This window comes from Onychostoma macrolepis, chromosome 18, assembly GCF_012432095.1.
Source record: "Onychostoma macrolepis isolate SWU-2019 chromosome 18, ASM1243209v1, whole genome shotgun sequence".
Taxonomy (NCBI): domain Eukaryota; kingdom Metazoa; phylum Chordata; class Actinopteri; order Cypriniformes; family Cyprinidae; genus Onychostoma; species Onychostoma macrolepis.
The window spans coordinates 33,056,685-33,078,870 of NC_081172.1; the positions used below are offsets into that span (position 1 = coordinate 33,056,685).

Sequence of the window (22,186 nt, forward strand, 5' to 3'; positions counted from 1 at the left end):
CACTCACTCCTTCACCTCCTCACACTCACTCCTTCTGCACCTCCTTATACACACTCACTCCTGCACCTCCTTATACACACTCACTCACACACACACACACACACTCACTCACTCCTTCTACACCTCCTTACACAGTCACACACACTCACTCCTTCTGCAACTCCTTATACACACTCACTCACTCACTCATTCTACACCTCCTCACACACTCACTCCTTCTGCACCTCCTCTCACACACATTCACTCCTACACCTCCTCACACACTCACACACACTCACTCCTTCTCAGAGGCGGACAAAGTACACAACTTCCTTACTTGAGTGAAAGTACAGATACCACTGGTCAATTACTACTCCACTACAAGTGAAAGTTGTAATGACAGATTTTTACTTAAGTGAAAGTACGGAAGTACATGTTTTTAAAAGTACTTAAGTATCAAAAGTAAAAAGTAAATTTTATTGTCGCATTGTTGTATACTTACAATACCTTATGCCACTAATGCAACCTACTGAATACACTGATTATCTTGTATTATCTTTGAAATTAAGAGCTTTTATGTTACAAAACATATTGAAATGGAACAACTGAATGAAGATAATCATCTTTATTTTTTTTTAACACTCCTACAACTACATTGAACTCATTTTAATACTTGTTTAAAAAGTTACAAAGTTCTTTTTCAAAGAGATATTGAAGTCTATGATATGGTTCATTTTAGGCAAACAAAGCAAACATTGAAAAGAAAACAAACCTTTAGTCTCTTCAGAAAACTGGAACATACTCTCTCAGTATGGCCATGGGTGTGTAGGTTGCGCCAAAGAACCATCGTTTTGAATTTTGCCATCAACTGATCAGTATTCAGAAAATGCTCAGAAATCAGTGAACTTCACAACATGTGGCTTGGGCATTGTTTGAATTTTATCCATTCAGATTCTGATTGTGCTTATTGATTTCAGTTCTTATTGATTCCCAGTTTAGATTCCAAAATTTTAATTTAGCATACTTTTTGATCATTTGTTTGCAAAAAAATAAAAAAAATAAAAAAATATGTATTTATGTGCAGTGTTTTGAGAATAAAATAATGTTCAGATTTATATACTTCCCTGACTAGTTTTTAGCAGCAATTTACCAGTAGGCCAACGTTTATGTATAGCCTATATATATATATATATATATATATATATATAGTAAAGTGAGGGCAGCGATTTTTGACAGATATATTAGCCTACCATTTGTATTGCCATAATTTAACTACAAAAATAAAACTATAGTTAATATATTGAAACTATGGTAAATTTGTGGTTACTGAAGTTTTACTACAAATAGCATATGGTTACTATAGTGAGATAATAGTAAATTTGTGGATACTGTGATTTTACTGCAAATACCATAGTTATGGTTACTATAGTAAAAACATGGTTAATTTTCCAAAGGGCTTTAATGAGTTAACACATGCCTTTTTAGAGCGCTTTAGCTGTGCAGTAGCGCGGACGTCTACATTAGTTTAGTTGGGAAGATTTGCGTACACAAATCAGCCAAAATGTCCATTCAAAGCTAGGCAGAAAACTGCAGGCTTAGAAATACTGTAAGACTTGGCAACACAGGAAGGTCCTGGCAAATCGCAGGCCGGATTTTCGCAGAAAAAAAGGGTTCAGCGAATCTGAAAATGCACACACTGTAAAAACTGCTACATATAACGACTTTCTACTTGGGGACCTTGATATAAATGTAGTTGAGTAAAAAGTACGATATTTGTCTTTCAAATGTAGTGAAGTTAAAGTCGCAAGTTTCCAGAAAAAATAATACTCAAGTAAAGTACAGATACTCAAAAAGTGTACTTAAGTACAATACTCAAGTAAATTTACTTTGTTACTTTCCACCTCTGCTCCTTCTGCACATCCTCACACACTCAATCTGAATCTCTCTCTCTCTCTCTCTCTATCTGCGAGTGGTGTGTGAGGAGGTGCAGAAGGAGTGTGTGTGTGTGTGTTTTATATAAATAATTTTATTTAATCTATTTCATATAATTACACATAAATATTTATATTTACAAAAATATTATTATTAATTATTATTATTATTATTATTATTATTAATAAATGAATATTATACTGTTATATATTAATAATTATTTTAAATAAACAATTTGTATTTTTATTATTTATATACAATTAATTTCTTAATAAGTGGTCTAAAAAGTTGTATAATATACAGTAAGCTAAGCTGAAAAACATTTCTGCAGTTTTAGCCATGTCAAACTGAAAAGGTTATTGACTAAAAGCTGATGACAAGCTGCAACAGGAGCAAGTTCTCAAGTGAGAACCAGACGTGGAAAAGGCTAATTTCAGTGCCAAATTTCAGCTCAAAAGCCAGGCGACTGACGGGAAGACGAGAACAGTAGGAGTATCTGACTCACTCAACAACTCAATTACTTCAACAGGCTGCTGACCCGTTCACCGAATCTTATTCCAGAATTCCTGCACGGGTTACTGGAGAAAGAGTTGGTTTATTTGCTCTGGACTCACCACGTGTTCATTCCATTCCATTTCACTGTTTGCTGTGGTTCTCCGGCCAGATATTTACTCTTTATCTCACTCTCTGTCTTGCAGTTGCAGATGTATTTTTAAAAGCCCAGGGGTCCCGTGCAGTGCTGCAATGACCTTTATTTAAATGTCTCCTGCTCCACACACAAATCTCATTACGCCTCTCGTTCCCACCAAAGCAATGCTCTTCCCTTCACGTGGCGGCTGAATCCATCTCTATCTCTCTGCCGGCGCTTCTCCTCCACACATCAGTCTTTCTTCCTGTCATTTCAACCTCCAAGTTCTGCGCTCCCTAGTTACATGGCACGACTAATTATCTTGCGGCGCTAATGAACTTCAGCGGCACTGGAGGAGAGTGGGGTTTTGGCAGAATGGGACTCCTCTGGCTTTAGCATTCAGCTCAGAGCGGCGGTCGTGTGAAAGATGAACTGAGCCATGCAGACAAAACAACAAACTGTGTGCAATGTGTGAGTTTGCACACTATGATCTTCACACAGGGGGACTGAAATGTTTTGATGCCACAGACCCCCAAACATGATTATTCCCTTGTGAGGGACCTTCTTCCTAAAATCAAAAGCTGATACATAGACTTTTATTTATTACATTTGTTTTTTTTTAGTTTTTTTTATATTATCTGAAAGAAATAACTTTCTATTAAGTGGACATGGACCCTGGACGACAAAACCAGTCTTAAGTGTCACTTTTCGAAATTGAGATTTATACATCATCTGAAAGCTGAATGAATAAGCTTCCCATTGATGTATGTATGTTATGATAGGACGATATTTGTCTGAGATACAACTATTTGAAAATCTGGAATCTGAGGGTGCAAAAAAATCTAAATATTGAGAAAAATCATCTTTAAAGTTGTCCAAATGTTAGATCAAGTTATTAGCAATGCATATTACTAATCAAAAATTAAGTTTTGATACATTTACGGTAAGAAATTTACAAAATATCTTCATGGAACATGATCTTTACTTAATATTCTAATGATTTTTGGCATAAAAAAAAAAATCTATAATTTTGACCCATACAATGTATTTTTGGCTATTGCTACAAATATACCCCAGCGACTTAAGACTGGTTTTGTGGTCTAGGATCACATATATTTTTTATACTCACCATTATAGTACTGTTAGATGCATACAGCTAAAAACAAGCAAACTATGGCTGTCACTATATAACATAATAAAATATTTGGTGATTAATCTCATGATTTCATTTCATTAATTTAAAAATATTTATTTATTTATTTACAATATTTAAATATATATTTTTTTATATTTGTATGTATGTATGTATGTATGTATGTATATATATATATATATATATATATATATATATGTGTGTGTGTGTGTGTGTGTGTGTGTTTATTTTATTTTTTAAAGTATATAAAAAAAAAAACATCGCCAAAATAGTCCATCTGCCATCAGTGGTTCAATCTGAATTTTATGAAGCGACGAAAATATTTGGAGAGCATTCGATGGACACAAAGTGCGTACGCTATTCTCTGTCATCAGTAACGCATGGATACGTATTGTACATTTATTTACGCTTTGATTTGAACGAAAACAGCGTATACATGCGTTACTGATGACCACGTTACTTTAAAAAAGTAATTAGTTATAGTTACTAGTTACTTCTCACAAATAGTAACTGAGTTAGTAACTGAGTTACATCATTATGAAAGTAACTAATTACCAGGGAAAGTAACTATTGTGTTACTTTTTAAAAAATGTTCAAATGTCAAATAACTTTGGATGCCCCCAATATTAAATATGTTAAATTAATGAAATGGACACTAAAAAGAATAAATTATTATTATAAAACATTGTACATTAATCTACACTATTTATCTACTGACACTTATTATCAGTCAGTCAAGCATTATAATATAATATTATGATAATTTAATATTATATGATGATAGAACTTTAGTAATTAGAATAACCAAGTATGAATGCATATTTGTCATCAATATAAAACGCACTAAGGATTAATGAGCTGCTGGGTTCATGAATATTAATCACGTTGTCTGCGTTCACTTGAATTGATTTGCTGAAATCAAAACAGTGACGATAATAGGTGAGCGCCAGCCAATGAGATTGTCGTTTGCGCATTAGCTCCGCCCACTACCAGAGAAACCTGCAGTTCTTAAAAGCTGAAGAATTCCAAAGGAACTCCGTTATTTTGACAGGAAAATACAAGAAAGAATATCGTTTACATGTAGCGCGTCACTTCTGCATGTTATGAAAGACTCTCTCGCTCTGTATCTGTCTTTGCGTGCGCGTCTGTGAGAGAAAGCGACGGCGAGTCGTGCGCTTCACACCAGAGTTTACGGTACATCAAATACAGCTACACTGCATCCATTCAGATGAACTGAAAAATTAAATTCTAATAATATAATATAGTAACGCCACATTTTATTGTCAGTAACGGTGTTGTAACGGGGGAAACAGTAATTCGTTTGATTACTCATTACTGAAAAAAATAACGCCGTTATTCCCATCACTGCTGGTGACAGAGATTAATGTACGCACTTTGCGACCATCGGATGCTCTCCGCTACGCTGGCACAGAGAGACAGACAGGAGACAAATTGTTGAATATTTTCTTTGCATACAAAAAGTATTTTCGTCGCTTCATAAAATTCAGATTGAACCACTGATGGCAGATGGACTATTTTGGCAATGTTTTTTAATACTTTTCTGTGCCTTGACAGTGTAATTTACTTGGCAGTCGATGGGACGGTCACAAACCTCCCAGTTTTCATCCAAAATATCTTAAATTGTGTTCCGAGGACGAATGAAGCTTTTAGAGGTTTGGAACGACATGGGGGTAAGTGATTAATGACAAAATTTTCATTTTGGGGTAGAGTATCCCTTTAAGAGCGGATGAGGATCCAGAGATGCAGACTTCGGTTATGTAATGTGTTAATGTGTTCCTCACCGGCTCTCATCTCCTCACAGCTCTCTCTGATCTTCCTGCGGCAGACGGCGGCCAGAGCGACCAGCAGAGCCAGCAAACACACAGCCAGAGCCACGGTCAGCCAGAGCGCCAGCGGAGGAAACACCAGACCCTGAGCTGCAGACAGAGACATGAGCTTCATCATCATCATCAGCAGCAGCAGACTCTGTAACAGCATTACCTAACAACACACAATTGCTGCGGCCCAATTCGCCTACCTATACTATGCCCTAAAAGTAGTACTGCTTTTGTGAAGAAAAAGTACATACTTTTGAGTATGTATCAGAATAGTAGGCAAGCTTTGGGACAGACTACTTCGTCATAACTGCATCTTTAACAGACCGCTCTGTTGCTTAGTTACATGCATTCTGTCACCGTTTAAACTGCCCTGTCAATCATCTTGTCAAAGTTAACATTATCCATATTTCAATTACCGTATTGGAGAGAAATGAAGAGGCATGTTGATCTGCCAGTTGCGGGTCTATCATGCCAAAAACTCTCTTTGTGTGTTTGCATAATGATTTATTATAACTGGTTTTATTCAGAACCAATGCAATTAAGCATATCACGTATATCTTTGATATGAGGTTTCATGATTTTACTTTCAAGTACCATTAACAATATCTCATATACTGATAACAATCCAACACTGATATTAAATGAAACTTTTTGATGTGATTTCTGAGGATAAAATTAAAATTAGTCATTAAAGCTATTTAATTTTGTTTTAAAGCCATTGTGGTTAACACTTGATCAGAGCTTGCTTTCATCATTAATCATCAGCCGTTACAGAGCACGTTCAATCTTTCAGAAACTTTTAATTCCAAAACAAATAGAACAAAATGCCACACAAACCCATTATTGTAAATGCAACATTAGCTTCATCATTATTTAGAGTGAAATAACTGTTTGAAGCGCTGATTCCGTCTGTGACACAAACACTATCGAACAGAGGTTTGCTGTTATAATGGCACTTCAGTGACAACAGAAAGCACAGTTTTTGAATTATTTTATTTTTATATATTTTATTTTATTTGATTAATTTTATTTGCTAAAAATAAAATTAAGTAAAAATAAAACTAACTCTTGAAAAAATATTATTTTACAATGTAGAAATAACACATTTCTGAGTGAGAATTGTCTCTAAGCTTTCTCTACTCCAATTCAATTCTAATACAGGTTGTTGTTTTTCAGTGTATGTAGTATTTAGTGGGAGAGATAGCAAAAGAAAACACTGCAAAAGAAAGAAAGAAAGAATCCATTACTCAGCAAATAAATACATAAATAAATGCATGAATGAGTGAATGAATGATATTCTATTTTTTTTATATAAACCTCGTAAGATTTGTTTAGATTTATAAAGATTTATAATTATTATTTGTTATAAATTTTTTAAATGTAAGATTTACAATTTTCAGTTTCAATTTTCAAAAATGCCATTTTGGCAAGAACAAGTCTTGGGTCTTATATGTTATGCAATTTATCTTGTTTTTATGATGTTTTGTTATTTTTACTAGGAAGCATGTCTCCAGACTGATCTGGTCCATCACATCACAAACACAAGTGAACGCCGGCTCTGGAAAGTGAAGTGGACAGCGATACTGAGAGAGACATTACAGCCTCCGAATTTCCCCGAGGCATTAATGTGAAGGAGAAACGGCCAGAAGAGCCAGCAGCTTCTCAAAACAGCGAAAGATACTTTAGAAAAGTCAGTCTGATGTTGAAAACGAGCCAATCGCGGGAGTTTGTGAAACACTCACTCGTAACTCTCGTGGCTCTTGAACTTATAGTAGGCGACTGTGAAAATGATACATGTTCAAAAAATATAAACACCTATTAGAAATTAGGACAAAAGTAGATGATTTGGCCATAGTCTTAGTTGTAGTTCAGCTCTGACTTCATCTCAAAACTGCCTAATTTGCCTTTTTAGGGGCCTCACAGGCATGGGTAATGTTTCAAATTGTATGTGGACTTATATAACCTTCTATGACGTTCAAGGACAACAGCCACTGGGATAAACAGGGAATGATAAATTAAATTAAATTAAAATGCAACACAAAAAAAAAAATTAAAAAATGCACAAGGTGAAATGAATTAAAATAAAAAAAATAAAAATACATTAATTAAATTAAATGAAACAAAAATAAAATTAAAATAAAATAAAAGAGAAAAAAATAAATAAGGCAAAATAAAATAAAACAAAATTAATTAAATTAAACATAAATGAAATAATATAATAAAATAAATGACCAAACAATAAGACGATATAGAATTAATTTAAATAAATAAATGCATGCAATAAAATTAAATAATGGAATAAAATTAAACAAAATAAGACAAAATAAAAGTATAGTATAAAATTAATAAAAATAAGGCAAAATAAACTAAAACAAAGTAAATTAAAATAAAATAAATGAAATAACCAAATGGAATAAAATTAAACAAAATAAGACAACATTCAAAAATAAAATAAAATAAAAGAATACAAAATAAAAGTATAAGTATAAAATTAAGAAATTAAATTAAATTAAATTAAATTAAAATAAAAAAATTAAATACATTAATTAAATTAAATTAAATTAAATTAAATTAAATTAAATTAAATTAAATTAAATTAAACAAAAATAAAATAAAGTACAATAAAATATTTGATGAGCCACAAGACACTGAAAATAGCAAGATACCACACATTGCCCAAAGACATCGGTCTAATGCTGAAAACAAGCTGATCACGGCTCGGAGTATCTGACACATTAAAAGCAGTCGTTCTCATTTCTCCACTGATGGCTCTTGAAATTCTAGGTGGGCGACTGTGAAAATAATGAGCGTTTAAAAAATATCAACATCCTCTTCACAGCCAAAAGACAAAAATAGGCTCGACACAAATGTGACGGGCAGTAATTGCGTATGCTTAAAAATCAATACTACAGCTGGTAGTTTATTAATGTCTTTGAGTGCTGTCCATGTAAGTATCAGCTCAAACATGCCATGTTCCAAAAAAGTCAATAACATAGCAAAGCGCTGCGAAATCCGGCTTTATTTCCCTCGGTAACTCGCAGACGGGAACAGAGATGATCTGCAGCGGACGGCGCTGACAGAGGATATATATCGATGTATTGATGCGGCCCCTGAGAAAGAAAGAGCCCAGATAAAGGCGGCCAGATTTGTTATCATTTGTAGAAGCGCAGAGAAACCTGCTAAAGAGAAGCTGCGAACACTGACAGAATTACACTCTCCATATGTTCAAAAACCTCTTCTAAAGGTTAATAAGACAGCAGATTAAATTCACTGCTATTTATTTCTTTATTTCTGGGCCATATGAGCAGAACATGGTGAAAGTGTGATGTGCTCTTTTACACAGCCCTCATGGAGACCAATCAGTCTCACTCAAGCTTATTAACAAAGGTCAGAGAAAGTTTAAATCATATAAAATTACACAGATGCCTATGAAATTTCATAACTGTAAAGATCTGATTTACTTCGATCTCTTATGAACAGAAGTAAAACATCATATTGCTAGGAAAAATTGGGACAAAATTGGATCATATGACCACTGTTTTGTCGTATTTTTGCTCTGGATGCCTCAAAAACCAAAGTGCTGACTAATATTTCTATAACTTTTTTGGGCCTCACAGGCATGTTAATGTCTCAAATTGTACGTAGTATAATTGTGTAACCTTCTATGATCTTCTATGACAGCTTAAATGTTATGTAAATGGAAATAAAATGAAAAATAAACAAAATAAAACAAACAAATCAATTTATAAAATTAAAAGACAATAAAATTACATTTATTTTAAATAAAAATTAACCAAAACAATTCAATAAAATCAAATCAATCAATATAAAACAAAATCAAAATAAAATAAAGACAAAATAAAATACATTTCAATGAAAAATAATTTTAAAAGAATACAAATAGGCAAAATAAAATAAAAATTAATTAAAAATGAAATAAATTACATTAACAATTAAGTAAAATTACAAACAAAATAAACAAATAAAATAAAAATTAAAAGAAAGATAATACAATACAATTACAAAACAAAAACAAAACAAGCAGTTAAATAAAATAACATTATAACACAAATTTATTGTAAGACAAAATAAAATTTCAGTTAAAAATTGAAATAATAAAAATAGGCAAAATAAGTTACAAATGTAATTAAATAAAAAAATTAATTAAATAGAATAAATTAAATTAAAAAATAAAATACAATAATAAAATAAAATAATCTTGCTCAAAGTTATCCATCTAATGCAGAAAGGACGCGTGATTATCTCCATTTATTTAAGACCATCATGAGTTATTTATGAGGTCGGTGTAACTACATACACAGGTGATTCTTACTATTTATTTGTAAATAAATAGTAAGTTACTTTTACAAAAATGAGGTTACAATTCTTCCACGTAAGAATCCCTAACTGAACTCTCTCTCTGTCTCTCTCTCTCTCTCTCTCTCTGTCTCTCTCTCTCTCTCTCTCTCTCTCTCTCTGTCTCTCTCTCTCTCTCTCTCTCTCTCTCTGTCTCTCTCTCTCTCTCTCTCTCTCTCTCTCTCTCTCTCTCTGTCTCTCTCTCTCTCTCTCTCTCTCTCTCTGGCTGAAGGTGGCCTGATGAAGATAAATGTTGTAAAAGTCTAGCTTTTCAGCACTGTTGTCCCTTAAGGCCTGTAGGCTCATATTTCTCTCTTACTATTGTTTGATGATGTGATTTTGCTTCTCTCTGTTATAGATATATCCCAAATGTCTCTCATCACCCATCATCTTCCTCTGGAAGCCCTTATTCATCTCTTTCTATCCTGCTCTCTTTCTCAGTTGACACACAAGGACGAACGTACATCTTGGCTCTCACCTCTAACACTTTCTCAAGTGTCTGAATTCTGATTGCAGACACATACGAGAATTTTATATCGCTTACATTTACAATATGTTCCAGTACTGCAGTTTGGACACAAAACAGGCAGTGAATAGAGCTCAGAAATGACCATTACTCTCTCCCTTTTCTGTTTTAGTACTCTATAGGGATTGATTAAAGTAACTACAAATAAATCAAAAATAAATCAATTAAAATAAATCATAAAAACTAAAATATATATATATATATATATATATATATATATATATATATATATAAACAAAATTAATTAAAAATGATGGTACAATACAAAACTATTGTATTATATTACTTTAACTTTATTTTATACAACTTATATTTACGAAAAAAGAGCGATTACACATTTCTAACATGTTTAGTTTGTTTTAACGAAACTCCTCTCAGCTAGCACGTCTTTTCAAAGTGAAAGTAGCCTTGTCACCTGACCTGAATACAGCGAGCTGATTCGCTAAAATGGACTTATCGGCTTCTGTTCAAAAACAACAAGGGTGCTTGTCGGCTTCTGCAGTAAAACATATATGTGGAGAATAATGCACAGCAATCAGCTCTTTTTTGTTTTAAAGGCATTTATCGGTTTTTGCAAATAAACTCTTCATATATGTGTGTGTGTATATATGTATATACACACACACATACATATCTATAAGTTTTCATTATAAACTCAGTATCTCTGTGAAGTAATCCCAGATTCCTCTAGTAATCCCACTGTTGCACTCTATTACCGCTGGTTTTGGGGGACTCTGAACGATGTGTCTCCCATGGCAACCGCGGGGGTTCCAGGCTCCGCCCCTCCACTCACAGTCAGAGCGAACAGAGCGGCTCTACTTCTGCAGGGTTTTCTACTGTTGCTCTGCTTTCATCTCCTGGAATAAAGAGTTGAAACACCTCCCGGCCAAACCTCTCCTGATACCGCTGATCAAAGCTATCGCTCGCTCCTTTTACCCGTCACACAGAGAGTCACTGCCACACAATGCTGAGGCCACGAGAAGAAAGCCCCGAGACGGAGTCGAGTCTCTGAAGAGCCTCGCGCTGAACAGGAGGAACCGGCCTTATACAAACACAGCCGAGCACAAGACAGACAGACAGGCGGGCCGAAAGCTGAGCCCAAACTCTGTCATCATTTATTCACTTCCTTGTGTTCCCCATTAAAGGAGTAGTTCACCCAAAAATTAAAATGTGCTCACCCTCAGGCCATCCAAGATGTAGATGAGTTTGTTTCTTCATCAGGTTTGGAGAAATGTGTCTCTGCATCAGTGTCTCAGCAATGGATGCTCTGCAGTGAATGGGTGCCGTCAGAATGAGTCCACACCACTCCAGTCCATCAGTTAACATCTGGAGAAGACAAAAGCTGAAACAAATCCAGCATTAAGATGTTTTTAACTAAAATATGAGTTCATAATCCATAATAACGCTTCCTCCAGTGAAAAAGTGTTTAATATAAATAAAAATTTATTTATAGCTGTTTTGGCTTGTAAATGCTGCTTGATCTGCAGATTTCTCTCCTGATTCAGACTAGAACACTTTTTCACTGGAGGAAGCGATATTATGGATTATGGACTCATATTTTAGTTAAAAATATCTTGATGGATTTGTTTCAGCTTTTGTCTTCTCCAGATGTTAACTGATGGACTGGAGTGCTGTGGATTATTGTGATGTTTTTATCAGCTGTTTGGACTCTCATTCTGACGGCACCCATTCACTGCAGAGCATCCATTGCTGAGACACTGATGCAGAGACACATTTCTACAAATCTTTTTTGGGTGAAATATTCCTTTAATGACATCAAACCTGGCACAATGTCCAAATGTGCAGTTTTTTTTTTCTTTTTTTTATTAAATACAAGTACAAATGAGATTTAAGGGGAAGAACATTCTAATACTTTACATCAACACTTCGCTACTGTTCAGTTTTATGTTCTTAAAGGGATAGTTCTCCCAAAAAAATAAAAGAAAGAAAAGTCTGTCATCATTGACTGACTGTTGCTCTAAATATGTGAAACACAGAATAAAATTTTTGAAAAATTTATCTTTTTTTTTTTTTTTTTTTGGACATACAATGAAAGTCAATGGGGTCCAAAAAAAAAAAAAACTATCTTGAAACATTCTGTAAAATAACTTCTTTAGTGTTTCAAAGATGAAGGAAAGTCAGACAGGTTTGGAACAACATGAGTGTAATTAATAATTAATAATTGCCCCTTCTCTATTCCTAACCATACCATTTTATCTTGTTTCTTTAAGTCTTTGAGCTCTTTTATCGTGACTCATGTTTCACAGGACTCGTACCCAAGCGCTTCACATAACAATGCAATGCTCTACCGGGTGCGTTAACGAGCAAGTCTACTATGTCAGTAAAGCCAAACATATGAATCTGGTATTGATGCAAACGTCAAAATGTGTTAGTTTACAAATCATGAACTGTGGTAAAAGTGTTTTGAGGTCATAACACACTAGTGCTAGGAACCACGTGAAAGGTTTTTATTAAATGATAATCTGCCCCCAGCAAGCATAATTTATGCAAAAAAAAAAAAAAAAGTTGGTGTTTTACTGCCACTAGTGTTCATTTCAGCTGGAAACTGCAGTGAATTGTATATATAGGTATGTTTTTGGAGCAAAAATGTAGGCAGAGGCACATTTTTCTGGTGAATTGGGTTGAAAACAGTTTAGCCAGTCTGTGTTATCGCCCTACACGACACCTCACCATCAACACTGAGACAAAAGTGCCTCCCAAAACACATCAGAAATCCTGCCATCTGCCCCTCCCAGAGCTCCCTGACATTTGAAAGATTATTCATTTTTATTTATCCTTCTATTTATTGTCCTCCCCTCCAACAAGCCCGCTAAGGGATCTCCATGAATTCTGATTAGCAATAATAACAATAAATGCAATCACAAAGACGGCGAGCCAGAAATGTCAGAGGACAGGGATTAGCTAAACAGGAAGACACGAGACGGGCTCAGATTTGATTTCTTCCCTTTAGAGGGATTCGGATTGAATAAATGACTTTGGGCTCATGTCTGACGTTAAGCATTCATCACAATGAGGGGAAGGTGATCGCTTTTTTTGCTTCCGCGCTGTTGTTGTTTTCTCTATAAAATTTATTGCGACCACCTGTGTGTGAGAGAGGAGGAGAAAGGATGGAGATGTGACCAAATGCATCTCTGAGGTTTCTTGTCAGATCAGCACATTTATCTAGAGACACGCTTCCTCTTTCTGTGAGTTTGATTGAATTACTTTATAGCAGAGAAAATGAAGGGATGTCTTATTAGCTTTCAGGAGAGAAGCTCATGCTTATGATTCCTTAAACAACACACTACAAACATCACTGCTCTGTACTGACAGATATGACTGGAGCAAAAACTCCATCTAGGCACTGCTAACACTGCAGTGGTATCAGAACACTGCTCTGCTCAAGTGGAAGAGAAGTGCACCTAAGTGTGTGTGTGTGTGTGGGGGTGTTACATGCTATTTCATGCATTCTGAGTTACAGTATCTCACAGAAGTGAGTACACCCCTCACATTTTTGTAAATATTTTATATCTTTTCATGTGACAACACTGAAGAAATGACACTTTGCTACAATGTAAAGTAGTGAGTGTACAGCTTGTATAACAGTGTAAATTTGCTGTCCTCTCAAAATAACTCAACACACAGCCATTAATGTCTAAACCGCTGGCCACAAGTGAAAATGTCCAAATTGGGACCAAAGTGTCAATATTTTGTGTGGCCACTATTATTTTCCAGCACTGCCTTAACCCTCTTGGGCATGGAGTTCACCAGAGCTTCACAGGTTTCCACTGGAGTCCTCTTCCACTCCTCCATGACGACATCACGGAGCTGGTGGATGTTAGATACCTTGCGCTCCTCCACCTTCCGTTTGAGGATGCCCCACAGATGCTCAATAGGGTTTAGGTCTGGAGACATGCTTGGCCAGTCCATCACCTTTACCCTCAGCTTCTTTAGCAAGGCAGTGGTCGTCTTGGAGGTGTTTTTGGGGTCGTTATCATGTTGGAATACTGCCCTGCGGCTCAGTCTCCGAAGGGAGGGGATCATGCTCTGCTTCAGTATGTCACAGTACATGTTGGCATTCATGGTTCCCTCAATGAACTGTAACTCCTCAGTGCCGGCAGCACTCATGCGGCCCCAGACCATGACACTCCCACCACCATGCTTGACTGTAGGCAAGACACACTTGTCTTTGTACTCTTCACCTGGTTGCGGCCACACACACTTGACACCATCTGAACCAAATAAGTTTATCTTGGTCTCATCAGACCACAGGACATGGTTCCAGTAATCCATGTCCTTAGTCTGCTTGTCTTAAGCAAACTGTTTGCGGGCTTTCTTGTGCATCATCTTTAGAAGAGTCTTCCTTCTGGGACGACAGCCATGCAGACCAATTTGATGCAGTGTGCGGCGTATGGTCTGAGCACTGACAGGCTGGCAGCACTCATACGTCTATTTCCCAAACACAACCTCTGGATATGACGCTGAGCACGTGCACTCAACTTCTTTGGTCGACCATGGCGAGGCCTGTTCTGCGTGGAACCTGTCCTGTTAAACTGCTGTATGGTCTTGGCCACCGTGCTGCAGCTCAGTTTCAGGGTCTTGGCAATCTTCTTATAGCCTACGCCATCTTTATGTAGAGCAACAATTATTTTTTTCAAATCCTCAGAGAGTTCTTTGGGGTTCTTTCACTTAGGGGTGTACTCACTTTTGTGGCCAGCGGTTTACACATTAATGGCTGTGTGTTGAGTTATTTTGAGGGGACAAGCTGCACACTCACTACTTTACATTGTAGCAAAGTGTCATTTCTTCAGTGTTGTCACATGAAAAGATATAATAAAATATTTACAAAAATGTGAGGGGTGTACTCACTTCTGTGAGATACTGTATTTACACTCTTAAAGAGTTGGATTGCCAATAAACATGGCCAAAGTTTAAAAACTCTGGTAACAAGTTTAGCTTGATAACACTTTCAGAAGTGTAGCTCAAGAAGAATGTCTCCAAAGAAGTGAGTTTTTGGTTATGAGGGAAAGATCCACTCTTAAAAATAAAGGTGTTTAAAAGGTTCTTCACAGTGATGCAGTAAAATAACCATTTTTGTCTTCACAAAGACCATTCAGTCAAAGGTTCTTTAAAGAACCATCTCTTTCTTATCTTTTTATAATCTGAAGAACCTTCTTTCACCACAAATAACCTTTTGTGAAACTTCTTCAGATGTTAAAGGTTCTTTATGGAACCATTTAGACAAAAAGCTTCTTCTATGGCATCGTGAAGCACCTTTATTTTTAAGAGTACCTTGTTCAGCTTCCCAAAGAACTCAGCGTTATGTGAACAGTGGATGCAGTGTGTTTTTCCGGGTCAGCAACAAGAGTTTCACAAAGTGTGTTTGTTCCTGTCATTTCGGTGACAAATGTTTTATAAACAAGGCTCAGTTCGGCGCTGGATTTTCACATTGTCTGATACTGAGAGACGGAGCAGTCCCAGGAAAAAAAAAAGATCCACCTGCAGCAGCTCGGCTGTTTCGGAGAGAATCGTAAAGCTGTATCTGTCTTTTATAACTTTTATACCTACTCAAGATTAACATGATATTGGCCAAAACTTTGTGTGTTATGTCCCCTTTAGCATACTTTTAAAAAGATGGAAATAATTTAATTTAAAATAATATACTTAAAGGGGTCATCGGATTCTTTAGGGTCTTAATGAAAAGTCGATAACATAGTTTGGTTAAAATTTCTCAATGGTAGTGTAAAACAAACCAAAAATGTATGTTTTGAAATGTACCTTTTTTGAAGGAAATTTGTTAAATGCTGTCCTTCCGCTAAAAAATAGTTCCTGACAGCAACAGTAAATGGCAGGAGAATGTTCCGAACATGCCTCTCATCTAATGGAGCTTAAATAAAAACAGAGGTCTTATCATCCGCCGTGTCATTTATCGTTTTAACACCATATTATGATATTTTCTCATCAACATCTGCTTATCTCTCAGCATGAGGAAACGTCTGTTTTCTGTCTTTTAGTTTAAAACAGACCGATTCGCAGCAGAGCGCGAGATTGCAAGCGTCATTACAGTGTAAACTGATGGACATAAAGACATACAGAATCACACCTGAAACAGAAAACTAATAAATACATTAGTATTCCCTCCTCACTTCGGAAACTGTAGGCTTCCACACAGACACGCGCTGCACACACATCAACAACATATCTCCGCGCGAGAAGTGTTAATTAGACGGGGAAGGGCGGGGTGTATTTTGGTCCTTCCCTAAACCTCCCATTTCGAGGTAAAAACAAAACTGTACAGAAGGATGAAGGGAGACTAAGAGCGGGGAAGAAATAAGTGTGAAGTGGAGCAGGACAGCTAATTAAGTGCGTATGTGCGGTTCAAAGCAAACTCATTAGACGGAGCCCAGCGAGTGAATGTAGGACGCAGGGAAGAGGTCTGACAGATATCAACTCTCCCACGCCGCTGACATTAAGACGTCGAGGCAGACGGCCGATCGATTTCTCCGCTCGTCCCTCTCGCTCATTTTCGGACAAACTTCAGGGGCAATAATCAGCTGAGAAAGTTGGGCTTTCTGAATGTTTAATTAGCTTTAAGAGCAGCAGCTGCAGTGCAAGAGCGTGGAGGTGTAGGGAGCGATCACTAGTGACGGCTGATTGAACACAGACACTGAGTGTGCGTCCGTATGTGTGGCGGCCCTGATGTTAACAGCGCTCCGGTTTGATGGTCTGACGCCACACTCAGGTGTGTCTGAATGAGACGGTGAACACATCTGAAAACGCACCTGGACCTGTTATTCTCTAATCTGCACAGCTGATATACAGTATAGCTGTTTGATCGGTATGCCTACAAATATCATATGCACTGGGGTCAAAATGGCTCTGAAAGACCACCGAAATGCATGTTTTGCATTAGATTAAAAATCTAAAAAATATTTAATGTCATAATTCTTGATTAGTGCTGTCAAATCATTAGTCGCGATTAATCGCATCCAAAATAAAAGTTCTTGTTTACATAATATATGCGTGTGTACTGTATATATTTATTATGTATATATAAATACGCACACATACAGTATATATTTTGAAAATATTTACATGTATATATGTACATTCATATAATTTATATATATAAATATATTTAATATATAAACATATTTTTTTATAAATATATACATGCATGTGTGTGTATTTATATATACATAATAAATATACACAGTACACATATATTATGTAAACAAGAACTTTTATTTTGGATGTGATTAATCATGATTAATTATTTGACAGCACTAAATATAATATAATATAATAATTACTTTATTTTTCAAAACAGATTTATTTCATGTCAAATATTTAATATAATATTATATTATAATTGTTTATTTTTCAAAATAGAAATATTTACTTTGTCATAATCCTTAATATAATATAATATATTTTTTTCATTTCATGTCATAATATTTAATATTATATTATATTATTATAATTGTTTATTTTTCAAAATAGAAATATTTACTTTGTCATAATTCTTAAAATAAAATAAAATAGTTTGTAAAAGTCAATAAAGCTTTAAAAGGCAAGAGAGGCAAGGTGAGGACTTTAACACACAGATGATCCACAGATCACTGACAGACTCAATTCACCAGCTAACCAGATGAACATAACACTAACAACTCGTTTACTGCAGTGCATGAGTGAATCTAACCAAGATTGTAAAGACATGTCATATTTCAGCCCAAAATCATATGAAAAATATTTCACATAACGAAACACATAACGATTTTTAGGGAATTATTTTCATGACGCATGACACACTCAGCTCTATTCCTCATTACTGAAACACATCCAGATGTTTTACTTCTGAGTTCGTTTGTGATTTTAATTATTCTAATAGATGATTTTTCTTGATGCTTCTCATTAGTTGCTCAGTACTGTAATACAGTAATGAAAATCATCCTGCACAAACAACTGTTTTTTAATTAAAATCAACATAAATGATGGGCAGTACAGCAAATACTACTATTATTTATAAATAATTGACTGTTCAAATATCATTATTGTTTCTTGCATTATAGCTGCTGAGGAAAATTAACTGCTTAATTGACACTAAACTAATTTCACAGTCAAAGAAAATCTTCAGGCTTCATTTTCTATGCAACATTTCATTTGTATTTTTTTTTTTTTTTTTTTATAAATATGGTCCAAATGAGATTCACTCACTTATTAGATGGTAATATATTAATATTCATATTGGCAATAAAAATGTCTCTTTTTATATTTGATTCAACATCTGCTTTGTCTGAACAGTGTCTGATGGAACACAGGACATCAGTCTGAAGCAGTGGGGATTTCTTTAAGACTGCAAGGGAAGCTTGGCTTAATTAAAATTAATGGTCAAATATGTACTATTGTGACTAAAAATGCGTTAGAACACGTTCATCTCGAAGACGAGTTCGTTCAGAATCAGCTAGATATAGCAGGTCGGACTCGATTTCCTTCTCATATATTCCATTAGTCAGTGTATGTCCCTGCTGAAGCCCAGCGTCCACTGACTTCAATGGGGCTGCTCTGAACGGTTTTTTTCAGTGCTTCGAAACTAGAAGGTGATTGGATAAATGCTGCGATTAAGTCCCGCCCACTGACTCCGGGCTTCTGCGTGATGATTGGAGGGTCTGTCGAAAGACTGCATCTCCTTTTGATTGACAGCGGTGTTGTTCTATAAAAAGTCGCTGACGCTGAAGCTATTGGAGCTCAGTCCCATCGCGGCTTTGCACTTGGTTCTTATCAATCATTATATATATTTTTTTTATTCATTTATAATGTTATGTTTTAATATACATGCTGCTAACTCGGAAATTTCAAGATATGCAAGCAAAAAATGCTCCTGACATTTAGGCAATACGACACGAGCAAGAGTGCTGTTTCTGTTTCGTTTGTGTTCGAATCCAAATCCGCGTTGATTTGGGAGAATCACTGATTCACTGAGCCATTCATAAAACAGTCATTTGATTCGCTCCTGAAGGATTCAGCCGTTTTGAAAGAATCATTTGAATGACTCAGTGATTCAATCACGAACTTCTGCCCCCTGCTGGCCGTTTTTAAGTTTCCCGTCTAAAAGTAGGCATATTACATTATTTTCCAACATATTTCTATATTCAGAATTTAGTATTTAAAACATTAATCTCATAACATTATTTATGCAATGATAAATACAGTCTAAATGAATAAATGGCACATCTAAATGTCACTTCATGCAGCTTCTGTGCAGTGCTGAGATGAGTTGTGTTTAGATCATTTCATGGATAACAATAGCCAGTCATTCATTCACATTAATTAAGTGTTCAGAGAATAATATTGTCTGTTTTCACTTACATCTATTTATTTATTAAATTTTGATTCATTTTGTAGAATTGAATTATAAATTAAGCTGATATAGTATCGTAAGACATTTTTATGGTATCATGACAACCCTATTATATCACATTCCTTGTTTCAGTTTAACCTAATTCCCACATTTCCTCCGTCGAGTTTAATATCTTTTTTTTTAGATTGTTCATTCATTCATTCATTCATTCATTCATTCATTCATTCATTCATACAGTAGGCGTCACTGGAAAAGACGCCTAGTTGGTACGACAGGGTCACAGAGCATTTTCTTGAAAAGGAACGTAGGGCAGAATTTACGTATAAATAAATTGAATTTTTATGATGTAGGCCGAAAATGAGCTTCACCTCTTTGAAAGACCAGCAGCCTCCACTGGTCTGAAGAAAGCAAACACAGCAGCAGCTCTCATCATTTAAACTAGACTCTTTTTATTGTTATATTTGCATTTTATTAAAATGTGTTATGTATTTTGTTCAAATCATTAGCATTATTTTTTAATTAATATGAATTATTAGTATTCATTTATAATAATTGTATACTTGTTATAATAATCAATTACAAATATTAATTTCACAGAAAAAGACTGTAAAAATTATATTGTAAAAATGTAAATAGTTTATTTCATCACATTACATGCTTTGTTATTTTGTCACATTTATGTTTTTTTTGTTTTTTTACATGTAAGAAGTATGAAATTTATGGTGAAAAACAGGAAAAAAGGACATTCCTAGAAGTACCTGTGTGACATCACATATGATTATATTTTACATAAATATTTCTTCCATATTTTTGTCATCTGTAATGTGCATTAGAGTGTTTTAAGTTACATTTTCTGTTGTTTAGTTCATGTTTCTTGCATTATTTTAGTGTCATGTGCGGTCAGGCCACTCTTAATGAGCTCTGGTCCATCATGTGGCTTTCTGTTTTCTCACTTGTCTTATTATAATGGTTATCAGTACATTTTAAGGTAAATGTTAGAGTCATAAATAGCAAATAGGTTTATAATAATTTGGATCTATAATATTTCATTTATACTGCATCACATGTCATTTTCATATACATATGCATAAGTAACTGTTAAGTAAAAAAGTTAAGTGAATACTAAAATATACTGTAGAAAGTGCACACTGTAAAAATGTTTAATGTACAATACTGTACAAATGCTACTGTACAAGACTTTTAATTGGTTAATTGTAAGTTCCCAAAACTGTAAAAAAATAAATAAATAAATAATTAAAACAAAGAAATAAATTGAATGTAATTTTACAGTAATAAACATTGTTTTGTACTTAACTGATATGGGGGGACTAAGAAGAAACCATTATTTCAATGAAAGCCATTATATGTGAAGTGTCACACGGAATTCTAAACAAAAAAATACGACAATTTATGTTTTTTTTGTTTTGTTTTTGTTTTTCACTGTAAATTAGAAGACGTAATTTTTCACTTCCAAAAACGGTACATTTAACGGTATTTTACTGTAAACTTGCATGCAACGTCCCATTACATTCAATACAGTTTTTCAGTGCATAAAGTATGGAAATTAACAGGTTTCACTGTATAATTTTTAGTCTTTTATCATTAAAATTCATCAGTCAGTATTTTTTTATTTACAAAGAGAATTTGACACAGAATCAGTTGATCATCACTGTACAAATCCGTGGTTTTGCTAGTGTTTTGAAGGCAGCTGAGCGATTACTGCAGCACAATGTAATTAAAGCAGCAACATTGAGAAGAACAGCAGCTCTGGGTCAAACGCTCAGATCGCATCGGCCACGTTACACAGAAATAAGAGATCCGTTTCAGCCCAAAAACCTTCAAGCTTGAAATATGTAAATGAGGAGAGCGTGGGAGTGAAAGCAGAGAGAGTTTGTGCTTTAACACAAATCATCTTAAGAAAAAAAACACTTGATTTTTTCAAGGACTCTTGGACTTGTGTTTGGTCATTTGTGAGCAGAGCTGAAATGCAGATGAGTCTGGTTTATTCTGTACAGCAGTGAAGCTAAAGCCTTGATTTTCATTCATCCCCCCTCTCTCTCTCTTTCCCCTAACCATCAATTAAACGTAATGGCCATCACCACCTTCCCCTCCAGACCTCCATCTTTAACTAGCTCAGATCAAGACAAACAGCATGTTATTTATTTATATACTCATTTACTTATTTACAACCCACTCTTCTGCAAGCAGCGCATTTTCAGTGGTTGCAGCACAAATGAACAGATTCTGACACTTACTGCGGCCGTGCTTCACATTCACAAATTAGCTTCTGGACTCTGAGATGCTTGAACTTTCTGGCACGCCGGTGACCCTGCTGCAGTATTTATGGACTTATGGACTAAAAAAACAGTGATGTGTGATTTAGACCGAACGCTAAGTCACCCATAATAAGGAC

At 35.1% G+C, this 22,186-nt stretch overlaps 1 protein-coding gene across 1 annotated transcript in view; it reads right to left on the reverse strand.

The window, feature by feature from the left end:
* cd276 (CD276 molecule) overlaps nt 1–22,186 on the reverse strand; it is a 103,860-nt gene that overhangs the window by 39,298 nt on the left and 42,376 nt on the right. Inside the window, exon 5 of the mRNA XM_058751277.1 lies at nt 5,495–5,629. Coding sequence (XP_058607260.1) covers nt 5,495–5,629 — 135 coding nt within the window. The remainder of the gene's footprint in view (nt 1–5,494; nt 5,630–22,186) is intronic.